This window comes from Phoenix dactylifera, chromosome 17 (genome assembly GCF_051530095.1).
Source record: "Phoenix dactylifera cultivar Ajwa chromosome 17, Ajwa_hap1_PhDact_Kaust_v1.1, whole genome shotgun sequence".
NCBI classification, from domain to species: domain Eukaryota; kingdom Viridiplantae; phylum Streptophyta; class Magnoliopsida; order Arecales; family Arecaceae; genus Phoenix; species Phoenix dactylifera.
The window spans coordinates 18712736-18729717 of NC_143206.1; the positions used below are offsets into that span (position 1 = coordinate 18712736).

General features: G+C 39.2%; 1 protein-coding gene across 2 annotated transcripts; it reads right to left on the minus strand.

Annotated features, from left to right (window-relative positions):
• Positions 1-2609: 2609 nt before the first annotated feature.
• ABO1 (IKI3 family protein) lies at positions 2610-9753 on the minus strand. 2 transcript variants are annotated; one of them, XM_008812581.6, is made up of 6 exons: positions 9136-9753; positions 7710-8045; positions 4120-7223; positions 3515-3616; positions 2995-3310; positions 2610-2915 (listed from the first exon to the last, which is right to left on the minus strand). In XM_008812581.6, exons 1-6 carry the CDS (start codon positions 9292-9294, stop codon positions 2892-2894), a joined length of 4041 nt encoding a protein of 1346 aa, XP_008810803.2. In that variant the 5' UTR covers positions 9295-9753; the 3' UTR covers positions 2610-2891. The 2 variants fall into 2 exon arrangements, with proteins under 2 accessions (XP_008810803.2, XP_088569717.2); XM_088713591.2 differs by having other exon boundaries at positions 4120-7175; positions 9136-9525.
• Between the last annotated feature and the right edge of the window lie 7229 nt (positions 9754-16982).

A 16982-nucleotide genomic window follows, 5' to 3' on the forward strand; every position in this document is an offset into this window, starting at 1 on the left:
ACTGATAGCTGTTGGGTTGGAAACAGAAAAACAGGTGAATTAATGCCGGACGGTGGGTGGTTATGGGTTCGGTAAGGGAACGTCAGAAGAACCATGCGAGCGGGAGCCGCTACCGGCTACGGATGGCCCTGATTTAACTCCGCCGAATCAAACTTTTGCCAAATTATGCCGAGGAAAAGGGCTCGACCTTGAACGTCCCCTTCCTGGCATGCTCGGTTATGAAAAATTGAAACATTTACCACCCAAGGTGGTTGCACGGTTGGAACAGGGCTCAGATTTTATCAGAGTAGTTCAAGTTTGAAACGTACGAACGTTAATTAAATGCAGAAACCGGATATCCCCGCAGGATTAGCTTGGTGGAGTCGTCATCTGATCCGCCAGTGCTGAGATGATGTACTAATACGTGAAAATTTTCTAGTGGAAGGAGGCAGGTGGGGTTAAGTCCCCTGCCCCCTCCTTTCCCTAAGCAAAAAAAAAAAAAATTATAACGTCTTGATCCCCCAAAATCTACAATATATATATATATATATATATATATATATATATATATATATATATATATAGAGAGAGAGAGAGAGAGAGAGAGAGAGAGAGAGAGAGATGCCGTGATAAGCTCATCCGGCCTCAACTAGTTCGAAGACCAAATCTCCACCACTGGCGGGAAGGCACCGATGTAAAATTTCATTAACATATCTGGTGAGTTATTGCCATCTCTATAATCCTAACCTATTCGTTATCTCCTATGTATTTTTGCTCCCTTTCAAATTTGAAAGAATGGACGGGAGTCCTTTGATGAATATTTTAACACAGACAAGAAGGTAATGCAAGGTCACCTTTTCTGCTGACGGAAGCAATATGTGGAAAACTCGTGTAGAGTTCTATCAACCTGTGCCACCAAGTCTTATCCTAAGAGCAGATAATGATATAGAACAATGCCTCAACTCAATCAAATATAAACTATTTCTAGTGATACTCATACATGAACAATTTAGGTCCTGTTGGTATTGCTTTTGCCTTGTGTTTTTGTTTTCAAAAATCCAAGAAAACAACGAACTAGACTGAACAAATATGTGTCATGAAAAGGGTGTGCAAGCTCTTAAGAGCTTTTAGCAGCAAAAAATTATTGCTTTCAAGTGAAAATAAAAGCAAGGAAGGGAAGAAGTTCCATGTAAATGTTATCTCCAATGTCAATCTCCATACCATATTACACTAATGTGTGAGGAAAACAAAACACAAAAACGAGAGTACCAAACAAGCCCTTACCTTGTCAAAAATTTTTAATACACGCAGGAGAAGGCAGTACGAAAGTCCCACGCTGGATGTTGCTAGTGAGAAACACAAATAATAGAACTCCTGACTCAATCCCCTCGGGATTCATTATGTGGGGCCTATTTTTACTAGACTCTTATTTGGAAGAACCAACGTCACCAATAAAGAGAAGTTTCTTCAAATAATCCCCACTGCTCATTTTTAACAACGCGCTTTTCCTAATAACTTGTACTCTGGCCCTCTGTGTTCTCAACAGGGCCAGTGTCAGGCGTATAATGCAAATAGCCAAACTATTTAAATGATTTTACGCTCAGTTATTCTCTACTACTTCCACCTCCAACCTTTGTTGTCCATCTTGTTTTTTTTTTTTATATATATAGTAAAAACGACAATTTATATAGCTCTAACGTGAGCACATCCTGCCAAGTCAGTAGAAAGTTTCCATGTTTACTACTCTATCCCCCTATCTTTTATGCTCCACTTACTTTCATGCCAACCTGTGAATTGTCCAACATTCTTACCACAAACTATAGTTTCTCGGAGAAGGGTTGGTTAAAAAATTGAACATTTTCATTGTATATTTGATTTAATGAGCAAGTCCCAATCCACAGAATCTACTTCCTCAACCAAATGAAAGTCATAACCAAATTTTGATGAGCGAATGGCATGGATGTACCATAAATAACATGATATCTTTAATATGTATAAATGAATATGATAGTTACTGTACTTGATGCTAAATGAGAAGTCTTTCTTAAACTTGATCTTAAGAGTAACTCAGATATTGTATGTCAAGATATTTATGGATTTGCATGTTCAGCAGCTGCACTGTACTCGGTAAGAGATTGACTACTAAAGATGAGACAAACCTAAACTTACATGAACTCGGCCTCGCTTCCTAACACAATTCCTCCATACAAATTGAATGTGAAGGCTTTTGCATCAAGCCTGTCGATCGTAGTATTTTGCCTGAGTTGAAGTTGTCCTTAGAGATCCATTCTACAGGCCAATCATCCTCCAACAGATATCTGGTAAAAACTTGCAGCTAAAATCTAGACGTATTATAGTCTTCATGAACCCATTAACCCACAAGCGCAAGGGCCCCAAATTAACCGAGTACGAATTGAAGGGTTGGTTGGATGCATTGCAGGATAGTCTGACTCATTGTCTTAACTCTTTGCCCTTTAGCAATGGCCACGGAAGACATTTATGGTTGCAATAAAAGTAGGATTTCTTTGTCCAGAGAAAAGGAAAGGACTAGGATTTAGATACCGTAGTCCTAGCAAAAATCTTCAATAATGGCATACTGGTATCCCTTATCCTAAAAGGCAAGACAAAAATTAATACGATAATAAACTTTATTCCATATTACAAGGTTGCCATATAAGGTTAAGAACCAAAATTTGATATGCAAAATTATACGAGCGATAAGCTTTTGACAGAAACCATTAGAATGAATCATTCATAAAATAAAAAAATATAGACATGCAATAACAATCAAAAATCCGCAGTACTCGAGGGAAAAAATGTAAATCACTGATGCTGCCTCAGAAAAAAAAAATTGCACTCGCCGAGCCGCATGGCCATTGCTCTGCATGTGTATCTTCACAAACATGTCCATGCTAGCCACCAGTATTTCGATGCCCCTGAAAACAGACATCTATAAGATGGATACTTCCGATAAAAAGGCAATCTGAAACAATGCGTGATTTCAAAAATTTTTACCTGCAAAGGTGGCATCAATACTTTTGATTGCCAACAGAGGGCCTGCAAATGGTGCGGCGCCCTTAGTTTTTTCACATAATGCTCCAAGGTATGGGTGTTTTCATCAACAGTCTCATTCGTCATGGTATCTTCAGCCAGTTTCACAGCTGCCTCTTGAGTTAATTGAAAGTGATCTCCTACAGATTGTATTTGCTGAGCGATTTCCTCCTTTCCCAGCATCACAAGAGCTTTCAGCAAGGATTTGAGTTCATGTTGAGCACTGGCAGTAAGAGACATGCCCTTCAAATGTTCGACCAGTGCCATCTCCTCTCCAGGGCTGTAAACATTCAGATATTTGGACTGGATCAGGACAAAGAAATGAATTAAAGGAAAATAAACAACTTAAGAATTGAAAGCATCAAGCCTTGCCCAACTTATTTGGATCAGCTTGATTAGTTCCTTTTTGCTTCAATTAAGAAGCATAAGTCACTAGATTTGATCAACAAATATAAGATAAAGAAAAGGATTTTGATCTTTGAACCTTCCAGCACGAATTTTTCCACCCTTGTGCCTTTGGCGTCTTATGTCTCGTGACTTACTGGCAGTACTAGAGCTGATGGAAGCCACTGAGTCCTTTGCTGTCCTGTTAACAGTCCAACGGATGAACGTATTTGAGGCACAAGCAAATGTATAATCAATTTTGGCAAAACCAATTGAAAAATATGCCCAGCACAATTAGCAGTTGGTGGAAAATCATGCAAAAAGAAGCCTTAGTAACTGAAGAGGTTTTATAGCCATCGAACTATGTGGATGTGTAATAAAATTCGTAGAATTTTCCAAAGAAAGCCTTAGTAACTGAAGAGGTTTTATAGCCATCGAACTATGTGGATGTGTAATAAAATTCGTAGAATTTTCCAAAGAAACAGCTAATTGTCGAGAGACTCAAGAGGATGGGATGTTATGCAGTTTTATAGTACAACTGGTGCACAAGGGGCGTTAAGTAGATTAAGCATAAAAGTTCGAAAAGGGTGTTATCATAACCTTAATGGTGAAGCACTAAGGCACCACAAAAGAGTAGAGAACATTAAGGCAGAGCAATACAAAAAAATAATGCAATTAAAAAAAAAATCTGATTGGAGAGCATACCTTGTGGTGTATGCACTCATCTCACTGAAACGACTGCTGGTTTCTGAAACAGTATCATAATCAGCATCATTCACCAATCTATCCTCGGATTGAATTCTAGCAGCAAGAACTATTCTTCTTTGACGCACAGCTAGGTAGCGGGCTAGGTACTTCCCCACTTTCTCTGTTCCCTCCTTATATTCAGATATCAACGTAGTGGCACATTCCAAAGTTGCATCCTTCACATCAGAGATTAAATCCTCCCTTTCATTCATAAAAGCAACTCTAAGAGCCTCATCCCATTCTCGTGCCATTATAAAATAGTTAACACCTCTAGCAACATCAGCACAATACTCGAGTGCAATTTTAGCAGCCTCGGCTGGATTCCCAAGTGCTTGAAATTCTTCGCAGAGCTCATTTGCTAGATGAAGAATTTCTTCCTTTCCTAGTTTGAGAAGTCCGGCTACTATAAACAAATCTCTCCAATCACCACAAGCACGATATGCCCTCAAGGCTTTCTGATATGAGGAACAGCATAAATAAGCCACACCAGCATCTTCAAAGCATTTTTCAGCATGAAGATGATCACCCCATGCCTCCTGAACCTGCCTCCTCTTGATATCATCGGTAAACAATTGAAGGCCAAGTGGAAAAAGTTCAGGGTTATTCTTCAAGAGATTTATGCAATCTTCATAATAAGCATCACCTGCTGAAACAATATGTTTAAGTGCACTCTCATACCTACGTAGTCTTAGATCAATTGTATACCTCATAACAGCAGGAGGCAAGTTTTCCAGTCCTTTGAGAAAAGGAAGGAATTCCTTTGGATCTTTTTGAGAGTTTAATGCCACAATGGCAGCAAGGTTCAGATCATACAAGCCTAATGCAGCTTCATAAACAGCTTCAGGATCTGTCAACCACAAGAGGTGCTTTAGAGATTCTTCGGCAGAAGGATACGATCTTTGCCGACCATCATCAACCCCAGACAGTTCCAACTGACGGATTACTTTAATTCTGTTAAGTGCTTCCTCTAGAGCAGGAGGCTCGCTACGAGCTAAAGTGGTCAATATGCAAAGCTCTCTTTCTGGACTTTCTTTCATCCGTTCCTCAAGGGCTCTCCGAACTGCCAGCAATACAGAAAAAATCTTGTTTTCTGTGCCAAAACCCTGAGAACCTTCTGATTGTCCTGTGGAGTTTTCAGTGAGAGTGGGTGGAGAAATATATGGCTTGTACAAAGTATTAATAACATTCTCATTCTTGATTGAACAGACAAAGTCTGTGATGTGACCAAGATTATTCACTTGACTAACAAACTCTGCAGCTGATTTAAGAAAAGTTTTCCAGCCACAATAGTCAATAATCACGTTGAAGTCTATCCTGTGTCGCCTTACCATGAGCATTGCATCTCTAAAACGTCCTTGGACCAAAGCATTAATGATTGATACAAGAACCAACTTTCTGGGGTAAATGCATTCGAGGTTGCCCCGATTAGTTTGCAATAAGACTGCTGCTTCATCCCCGTGCATAACACCAATCACCGTTGCCCCTCTTTCCCATATATTCACATATTCCTTATTTTCCTTCCCTTGATTTTGACTACTGCTGTAACTTCCAAATTTTACTTCAGGATCCCCATGCAAAATGTCATCAATACTGATAATAAACAGTAAATCCTGCTTTGTGGTAAGAATCAAGTGTGAAACCACTTCAGTAACTCTGCAGGTATTGGAGTAGAATGAGAAACTGCTGCAACTATTGCATAATACCCTTCTGCCAACATGCAGCCTACCACTGTCATCAAGCCCAAAAAGTAATGATCCCATAACGCCTTTGTCATGAATAGCAACAGCTTTCATCCAAGGGCATGATGATGGAAATCCATATGCAGAATCAAATTCACGAGAATGTGACCCTGCAGAAACCCTCATGGTACTCATATTTGAAGTATACTCGAAAACAGATCCTCCATTCATCTGAACAAAGGCTGAAGATCTTTTTGCAGGATTAGGGACAATACCAATAACAGGTCCCTCTAGCGACAATGTGTTGGAGATCTTTGCACGCCAACCTGAAGAACTGACGGAACCAGGCACAGAATCCTCAGAACATACAAGTTCAATCTCCTGTAAATAATAATTGTTAGCATGTTTCTGTTGTTGATGTGCAAGAACATCTTCCCTCAATGACATTGAACAGTTAGTAGCCTGGCAGCAAGATACACCAAGAAGAATATGTGAATCTAACCAAGTGAGATGCATAAAAGCTCCCAAATTTAATTCAGAGAGACAAGTTCCAATTCCAAATTCTTTGCCTTCAAACTGATCCCATAAATCCATAGTAGGAAGCTCCACGGCACACAAACTGCCATCAGAGAGGTGTGCAGCCATATAGTTCTTTGCGCTCTTAGAAATGAAGGCAATGTCTTGAACAGCAGTATGAAACTTCAGACTGAAAAGAGACATGGGAGGTGGCATGAGGGACAGAGCAAGGGGAGTTACCAGTACACTGGACTTATCAATAACCAATGCAGTTGTGGTCTCTGTGACAGCAGACATCCAAACAAAGTTGTAGCTTATGATCATGCCACTCAGAGTCCAACAAATTAGGTGCAACGGTTTTGTTGGATTCCAGGCGAACTTCACTTCATCTTTCTTTGAGTATCTTACTTCTTGTTTTAAGTAGCAATGGTAGTTGCTAAAAGACCAAATTTTAATAGCATCATACTGATCACAAGTAACAGAAGCAGCAAGAAGGTCTGAATTGCAATTCCATTTTAAGATCTCAATTGTCGTCTCTGCTGGCTCGTCAATGGAAAAGGAGTTCCTCTCCAATCCATTCTTCTCAAAGAAGACAATAAGAGGACATTTGTTTTCAGCCCTCCTGTCACATACAGCCGCCAGCTTAGCTCCACTTGGCATCCAGTCTAAGGTTTTCCCCATAAAGGTCTTGGAGTTTGAAGCAGAATGCAACATTCCAGATTCTCGTTCCCAAACCCTAAGCTTTTGCAAAGAAGAAGAATCATGAACTCCACCAAGAGTAGCAAAATATTTCCCATCACCTCGCCAAGAAATGGAACTCTGGAACCCATTGCCAGGAGAACCATCCATGTCATCCATGAACACATTCTGGCAATAAACTTAATCAGATACACTAAATAATCTACATACATCTGCAGAACCACGTTTTCACCAAATTTATGCCATGTTCAGATACAAAAAATGTAATCAGACATCTGTGCATATACTCATAGCTGAAATCAATAGCTTGCAAATAAAATGTATTATATTACTGTTAGCAACTAAAACTTCGCAGAAATTAATGTGGCGAAGAAGATGCTATCATCTTTGTAAACTGAAAAGAGGCAACTACAGAACAATAAAAACATTATAGTCAACCAAATACATTCTAAGTGCACTCCTCACTAGAAAAGGTTTAGAAGTGTAGGATTGGGATTTAGTGCATGTATATAAGAGAAGGTGTACTAAGAACAAGAGTTGGCCGGCATCTATGCAAATGATGCAAATGTGAATGATATCAGATAAACTGAAGATCAGATTTTTGATTGTGTAGAAAAGAAGTTTTAGGAAGGGAGGTAGGACGTCGGAACATACATCGGAAAGTTGAGGGTCAAGTGCAGTTTCATACAGTACTTCCCAGTCATGAGTCATGACTAGTAACTGTCCTGAACCAGTTGTTACAGCGAAAAGTGCTCCATCTGGACTAGAAGCAATGCTCTTCACACCACCCTCCACCCTCCCGATAAGTTCAGTCATTCTGCTGTCCATAATAAGTAGTACCAGGCAGCCACTTGAAGTACCCACCATCAGTGCCTCCTTCTCTATCAAATAATCCATTGCAACTATGGAGTCCCCTGGTTCCAAATCTATAGGCTCAGGTTCTGACGATAAAAGGGCTTTGCTCCATGGCACTCCCTTTTCGTATAGATGCTACATAAAAATAAACAAGAGGTTAAATGCATGTCAATAATTCTCTCTTTGCATCATGCATGTAAAGTACATTTTCCCATGCACAAACATGATATTTTGCAATAAGTTGTTGGTTCCTAGCCTATTTCCGATGCAAAGAAGGTAATGGATAATGATATCTTCGGGACTTGACATAAAGTGCAAGTAACAATAATGGACAGCATGATGAGAAAAGTATCAAGAAAAAAATCAAAAATTCCAAGAACTATGTAAGAAAACTTGGCACCAACCGACCATGTCAAAACATCCAAACATTTTTGTTTGATTAATTAAAAATTTAAAATTATGTTTCTAGAGGCTAAATATTTATGAATGCTCTGAATAAATATTAAGAAAAAAAGTATACAACATAAAAATTCTAGTTTCAACTACCACATACCCTTGCCCAACAAATAAAGAAAGTGACTGTATAAATGCACATTGATTGACCATATAAAAAACAAGGATATATTCTACATTGATTACGATCATACATGGACATAGACCAACTGAACAAAAAAAGGACAATATACATTCAACAACTCAAAGCAACATCCCTATAAATGGCATCGTTATTCATCAGCTTCTGTGAATGGAATTGCACACTCCTTCATTTCGCTTTTTGCATACAAATAGAATACAAGATCTTCATCTTCATCCATCATGTGAATGAACCTCATGCAACCTCCAGGTTGCAAATTCCCTTTATCCTACAAAGTAAACCCTGATATGCCTTTGTTCTACTGTAGCCTAAATACCACTCTAGAGAAGGAATCGAACTCTTTCATACGATTAACCCCTTCGAATTTCCCGTTGTTTCATTTCTTTTTCTCTTCTTTCTTTCTGCAAACATCGCTCAAAGTTGAATCACCTGACGTTAACTGCATCTCGCGGTATGCTCCGCCATCAGTCGGCGCATAAACCCAATCCTTCGATGCATAAACGATAAATTTAACAAGAACGTCCATTTATTTTTTATAGTATCAGTTTATAGAAAAAAATGGAAAAGAACTGGAGGCATCTACATAACCCTAGAATCAGATGGAACTTGACAGAGCATTTTCTTGCTTACTTGAGATAAAGGAAGTTGGAGAGTATAGATAACGTTGGCCGAGGAGGCGAAGAAAATACGGTTGTGCTCGATGTCGAAAGCGGAGAGGAGAAGGGTTTCTCCCTCGAATTGCAGATCGAGCTGCACCGACTGCTGGGAAGAAAGCTTCAGGTTCTTCATCTCCGGCGCGCAGCAGAGGAGCGGATCAACGGCGAAGCTGTAGAGTTATACCAGGTTTTTGCTTTGGAGTCAGAGGGAAGTGGAAGTCCACGGCCACGAGGGAGGTGGGCGTTGCCTTCTCCGGCTCTTGCCCGCTCTTGCAGCAGGGCTTTAGGAGAGAGTCGGGGAGAGGGCTAGGGTTTTGGAGGAAAGGCAAGCGAGGGACGACCGGTAACGGGCCTAGAGGCCCTCGCGGGACAGTCTTGGACCCTTGGTAGTGGAATAGGCTCGGACGTTTTCCTTTCGGATTCGAGCTCGGGTTTGGGTCAGAACCGAATGGGTTTGCCAATAGGTTATTGACCCGAGCCGAACCCGACCGACGCAACCGATTGCCACAGCGCGAGGTCTGGAACCAGAGCAACCGCAAGCCCCTCGATTTCCGAATCATATGCGTGCAAGCCTGGATGACCTTGATTTGACGAGTAAAAATGGCTAGTTTTACGGAGAGTGCCTCCTTGAAACTAGCTGCGTTCAGAAACAAACATTTATTTATCATTTTTGTTGTTATTAAAGGGTTTGGAGAAGTGTATAGTTTGCCACATGTACGAATCATGTTGAATGGGCAGCTAAAATCACGGTGCATCACATGTTTGACTATGGATTGAAAGTACAGACATGCAATTTTTTTATTTTTTTAGTTAAATTCTCTCCTCTCTAACTATAAGATCTCTCTAGAATGGTTAGTCACATAGAATGCTACCCAATTTGCTGCCTTATTGGCCTCACGATACACATGCTTAGCCGATAACGCCATCCATCCCTCACCATCGAAGAGGTGGCACTCACCCCTTCACATTCTGCTGGATCTAGATTCTAGCCGATGACAGTTTAGCGGACCCACATTCTATAACAGAAGTTTGCAAACACAGTTAAGCTCTATACAATAAACACCTACAACTTCTACAGCAGAGATGACATATTTGACTATGCTGAGAGCGCACACAATTCAAATTGAGCAAGTCAGACTGCACATAGCAAGCAAAGATAAAATGAATATAATAATCCAAATTACTGGCAAATCAAAATTCAAAAAAAGCACTTATGATTATAATTGGTAATATACGCGCAATTCTTAACTATAAGAATAATTCCTTAAATTACTTGTATCTTTAAGTATATAATAGATAATTTTTAGTATTACAATTTTACCACAACTGTTTAATATATGTGCATTTATGCCAATATTAAATTAGGTCAAAAGTTTGTGATCCAGGTTTAGCCCAACCTATTGGCCTAGCCTTCTTGCAATGCAGGCTGGGTTGAGCAGGCCATAGACTTTTTTGAAAGGTTTTATGGGTGAGCCACACCTTGTCTCTTTTCTCGCTTCACCCGTCCACGCATCTTTTCTCTAGGGTCTACATGAGATCAATCTCGGATATAAAACCTCTAAAAATAATATGCTTGGCCACTTTTATGATCTTGAAGTCTATTAGGTCAATTTTTTAGATGAATGAGAAATTTTATTTGAATATATTTTGGCCTAATCTATGAAGTTAGATGTCTCCAAACTCTATCCTTATATTTACATCATCATTATTTTTTTTTTTATGCTTTTTGGATACATCGGTAGCTTATATTAGTCTCGCGTGAGCATTGCCATCTAAATCAAGAGACAAAATACTCCATAAATATGGAGGAACAGATACAAAACGAGTCTAGAGAACCTCTTTAGAATGGTGAGCAGCAAAGGAGATAATCCAATCAGCAGTTCTGTTTGCCTTCTAGAACACATGCACAACCTGAAAGGCATCACACTCTTTCAGCAGCCTTCGGATGCCATCTAGAAGCGGGTGGTCGAACACCCTCGGCCCCTTCTGTAGAATCCGCTCAATCATCTTTACCGAGTTCCCCTCTAGGATGATGCTTCTAGCCTCTAATACTTGTCTCGCTTAAGAGACTTCCTTCTAGATGGCCCAGAGTTCCGCCCCTAAAACTAAGGTCTCGAAGGTACGTCGCCACTCTGCCGCAATCAGCCTGGACTCGTGGTCCCTAATCACATAGGCAACACCAGAGCTGCTTCCGCTAACCGGTAGACTAGCATCAGAGGGTGGAGGTTCCTAAGATGTGATTTCCACCATCATTGATGTTCTTGGACTATAATATACAATGCAGAGTTTTGTAAGTCCACCCGCAAAACTCTGGCGGAAGAAAAACAACAGTGAGCCCAAGTTCCCAAGTTCGAATCGCTGCGGCGATGATTAAATTGTGGACCGGAGCTCACTACTTTGGCCACTGCTTGGACTTGTGGTTTAGGACCGCTCTTGAACCGCTAGTAGCCGGGGTGGTGCCGGGTGTGACGTACTCACACGTGGGACTCGAGCCAGAGCTCAGAGGAGTAGCTGAGCCGGGCCCACGGGTGGGGAGGGTATGAGTAAAACTGGTCGGGGTGCCCAACACACGGCCATTTCTGCCCGCATCGAACATTCTCCTGGCGGGGCGGGGGCTCAGTGGGGGCTGCTACGCGGGGATGGGCTTGTCCCTTCCTCCCCCTACCCCTTTTCTTTAGCAAAAAAAAAAAAAGAAAAAGAAAAACAACAGTGAGCCCGTGCGTGTGCAAACATGAAGCAATTGTACTAATCATCGAACAAATTCCATGCACCTAATATCTAGGAACTTTTTTTTTTCACCAAAGGCTTCACATTCTCTAAGGTTGTAATATGGTTTATTCACAATTAAATTGCTCGTTTGCACAGGAAATTGGGAAAAATCTTCTTCAGCGGGGCATCAAATTACTTTGCCGAAAATCCCATATCTGATCGATCGATCATAATGCACGTCATGACTTTTTACTTGTTCCAACTAATCAGGCATGCCACGTGCTAGTATGCAGTCAATATCAATTTGTGGTACTTAATATTTTAGAGTACTGAATATTATAATAAAATGCACGATAAAAACAAAACAAAAAAAAAACATTGCTTTGGGCGTACATTTTACATAGACTGCAGCTTACCCTCTCCTCGCCATTTTTAACCGGTAGAGTATGAATAATAGTTGGCTGATGGCTATATCTCAACAACCTTTCATCTCAATTAACGGGCCAAAACTAGCTATAGGGAGTCTACCTGGCATTTTTTTTAAAAAAGATTTCTGTTATAGTTTATGCTGAATGTAGGTGAAGCACACCTTGCATCTTTGAAAGTCTATGCATAATAAATATGGCCTTCATATCAAGGGGGTGACATGCCCTAATTCACGTGTCGTGTAGGCGGCTTAGATGCCCATGGAGATACTTGGGGGTGCCAATTACTGGTAGAAGGCTGAGGAAAGTTGGATGTGAGACTTTGGAGCAGAATATTAGGGAGAGACAAAATGGACGGAAAGCTATGTTCTTTTTATGATGGGTAGGGTGACTCTTATGAAATTAGTACTCGATTCTATTCGTGTCTATCTTATTACTAATGTCATATTACCAAAGTACTCCTTGATGAAGCTAGCATGGATGTTCAAGAACTTTCTCTAAGGCTCTATGAGAGAGGTAAGGAGGGTTCACCTTATTGTTTGGGATAGTGGGTGCTAGCCACTTCGGGAAGGAGGCTTGGATCTTCAGTCATTGATCAGAAGGGAGGTGATGATGGTTAAACATGTGGCCAACTTCATTCTTGAGCCTAATGGTTTGTGGAGTTCCTTGATGAGAACTAACTATGGAACATGGATTGTTTATCATATTCATCAGCGCCTACCCATAGTAGTTCTTTTCATTAAGAAGAAGGTGTGTACTCACACTCATATAGTGATGCAAAATATTGGATGGTCTATTGGTGAGGGCTGGTAGGTGGAGGTGCTGAATAAAGTTTGGGTGTTCGATATTTCTTTGGCTCGATAGCCAACTATTATTGTTTAGGAGGTTGTTGGAGGTTTTAGGTATTGGTTTGTTCCTTTCGGGAGAAAAGAGATGGAATGCTCCCTTCATAACCCAATGGTTTGGACATACGTTTGTAGATAGGATATTGTCCATAGTTATCCCAAGCGTTGCTACTTTTGACAAGATGATGTGGAGATCTACATGCAACTCCTAGGTAAAATCCAAGGAGCTATACATGCTCTACAATCAAGGATCATTGAAAAGGATCGATAGTGCATGGGTTTGGAGACTAAGGGTTCATCCTAGAGTTGCCCTCTTCCTGTGAAAGATTAGTTGGAGCTAGATTCTATTCTGAGATGTGCTGGCTTGGAGGTGGTTGAACATTTCCTCGACTTATAATTGTTGTCCAATCGTGGACGAATCGATGGGGCACGTCCTTTTCTAGTGCCCTAAGGTGTGGAGGTTATATAATACATCTTCTGTTGTCATTTCTTCCCCTTCCTTGTTAGAGGCCTTTCTTGCATGTCTTAAGGGATGTGGTAGCAGAGCCTCTAGCATAGCTCAGGGCACTTGAGCAACATATATCTCTTACTAGATTTGACTTGCTAGCAACAGTCGGATATTTGAGAACAGTCACCGTCCATCGAGATTCATGTTGGATAGGGAAATATTGCAGGCAACTGAGGTTATCAACTTGTCTACTATAAGAGACCTTGTGTTAACCAAGGACATCTAGAGTTCCCTTACTTTAGTGATTGCGGCACAAATGATATTCATCAGTTGGGAGACCCCACCCCTTAGCTTTATTAAGGTCAACTTTGATAATAGTGTGCTGGATGGAGGAGATAGAGGAGGAATAGAGTTTGCAGTCAGAGAGCCAGATTCTACTTTCATTGTGGTGGGTGGCGGTAGATTGACGGATATCTTTATCTTGGTCTAGAGTTGAGAGGAGCATGGGGGTGAGAATATGTGAAACTCATCTTGCGGGCCAACCACATTCTCGAAAATGATTCACGATGGTGATACGTTGATTATCTAGACTGTTTCAGTCGAACCATGACCATCCTTTACTGCTGGACACTTGGAGCCTAGCTTCAATCAGTGGTTCATTTAGCACTACCCACATGTATCAAGAGGCGAATAGAGTAGCAGATTAGGTAGCATCTTTCATTACGGAGCACTCAGATTGTATGTCGTGGGAGAGTTATACCAATATTCCCTCTAAATTTCAAGATATTCAATTTTGTAATTTTATTGGATACACTCATGCTAGATGGTTATGATTTATCTGGTATATCAAAAAAAAAAATAATTATGATATTATCATCGAGTGTCTACTTGGAAGGTACCATCATTGCCGCTTAGAAAGAGGGACCATTTTGATTGGAGTTTTTAAGAGATGGAATACTTATAGAGTAGGAGGATTAGTCCCTTTTGATTAAAAGAGAAAAAAGGAGGACGCTGCTGCATGTGAATTATGTGACAAGGGACGATTAGAAAAATGACACCAAGGTGATAATATAATAAATTGAATTCTTTATTTTTATACTTTTAAGACTTCGACACTAGTAGATAAGAATAGAAAAAGTATTATCTACACTGCATGCACCATACGACCGTGCACACTTCTAATAATGACTGTTGGTATTTATGAACTCCATTTATCGTACACACATCTTGATGCATTATTATTAAAATCAGTGCAGTAATTGTCGCATGCACGGCTACGCTGGTGCATGCAGCATGAGCAATAATTTTACCGGTTTTTTTCGTACATATGCTCCCAAATATTGAAATCTGCATGAATACCTTCCTAAAATTAATATTTATATGTATACCCTTATAAAATACTTGTTTTGCATATATACCCTTCATTTTCTTTTTTTCTTGCATATATGCCAACACTACCTAACGCCATCAAAAAATTAGTTGTTTAAAATTAAAAATGACTAAAATATTCTTAATTGGTAGATATTTAAAAAGAAACATTTATAAAGGTATATATGCAAATAATACTTTATGAGGTTATTAATGCAATTTCACATATTTAGGAAGATTTACATGCACAAAAAAATCTACTTTTATTTTTTTCTATTTCAACCAATTTTAACACTCAAATTTGTCTAGTGCTTGCTCCTCAATATTATTTTATAAAAATAATACTTAAGAAAAAAATTGATTCGATAATTAGATAACAAAAAGAGTTATAAAAGTTCTTTCACTAATCATGAGATTATTCTATTTGATTCTTTTTTCATTTATAACAACCACTATATCTTATTTCATCGAAACATAGCTTATAATATTTACCATTATAGATACATATATGAGGGCATATATTAGAATATAGAAAATGATTAGAATCTCTTAAAGGCATGCAATAGATTGTAATGATCAAGTTTCTTACTATTGCTATGTTGATGGGTGAAAAAACAACATCAATCATCCTCAAACAAAATTATTGAAGGACTTCGAACCCTTCGGACTTATTAACAACTTCCGCAGCTATATGGTAGAAGGCCACTCCTTACGTTGTGTATCTTAACCCATTTTTCTGTAAAGCTTCAAATTTTTAAAAGAAGAAAAGATCTAGTATATGAGGCCCATCTTGTCACAGTAATTTTAAATTAGCTACCAGCCTATACATGAGAAATTTTCCAACTCTAAATGATAAACATTGCAAATCTCATACACTAAGAGATAAATGTTGCAAATATCTCACAACACTTTTCTTTAAATAATTCATAAAGCCAAAGGAAGGACCTAACTATCTTCATGTAAAAAAAAGAATATAATGAAGGGCTGTCTATGGTGGAGAAGGGAGTCAAGGGAATAGTTTTGATTCTAGATGAAGAAATGAAAGAGAGGGTCGAGAGAGATCAGAAGATTTCTCAAAAGAGGTAGAGATATTAGTTTCCATTGAGACCTATTAACCTGTTACCCACTTCAGAAATAAAAAGATACTTTCATAATTTTAATTAATTTTTAATTTAAATAAATATGATTTTGGCTAATCACGTTAGCTCAATCGTATGTTAAATGTATCCATATAAAATTAGTATTTTGTGAGAGCATGCATGTAAATATCAATTTGGAGGATATTCATACAAGTTTCAATATTTAGAAGGGGGTTTATACAAAAATATATAATTTTTTTTGCGTGTATATCCTTCTAAATATATGAAATTGCATGAATATCCTCTAAAATTATTATTTGCATACATACTTTTATAAATATTTCTTTTTATATGTTTACCTTGGCATTTTCATTATTTTAGTTTTAAATTACTAACTTTTTAACGATGTTAGATGGTATGGGTAGATATATAAAAAGAAAAAAAAGGTATACTTATAAAAATAAATGTTTGATGATGATATAGATGTAAATATTAATTTTGAAAGAATATTTATGTAAATTTTAATATTTAGGAAAGTATGTGTTAAAAAAAAAATAATATCATTGCGAAGGGGCTTAGGTCACTGTTGTTAAAAAAAGAAATTAGAAAAAATAAAATTCAGGGACAACATAATTAGACTAAAAAAGAAACCGTTTCTACGACAAGTGCCGGAAGCAATGCCAATTGTAGGGCATGTGAGGTCTAGACGGATCTCACCAACCGGGGTCTCTTGCACTGTGGAAAAAGAAAAACTCGAGAAAGCCCAGCCGTCACACTCCACTAATGGCCATCTCACCGCCCACTTCGACACCGATCGCCGATCGCCGCCCAGTCTGCGTGAGATCTCCACCCTCGGCCCCCAAAGGGCCCAAGTGGCTCCACTTAATTCCGTAATTCCAGGGGCATTTTTGGAAATCTATCCAAGTATTCACACCGCGATCCGAGCA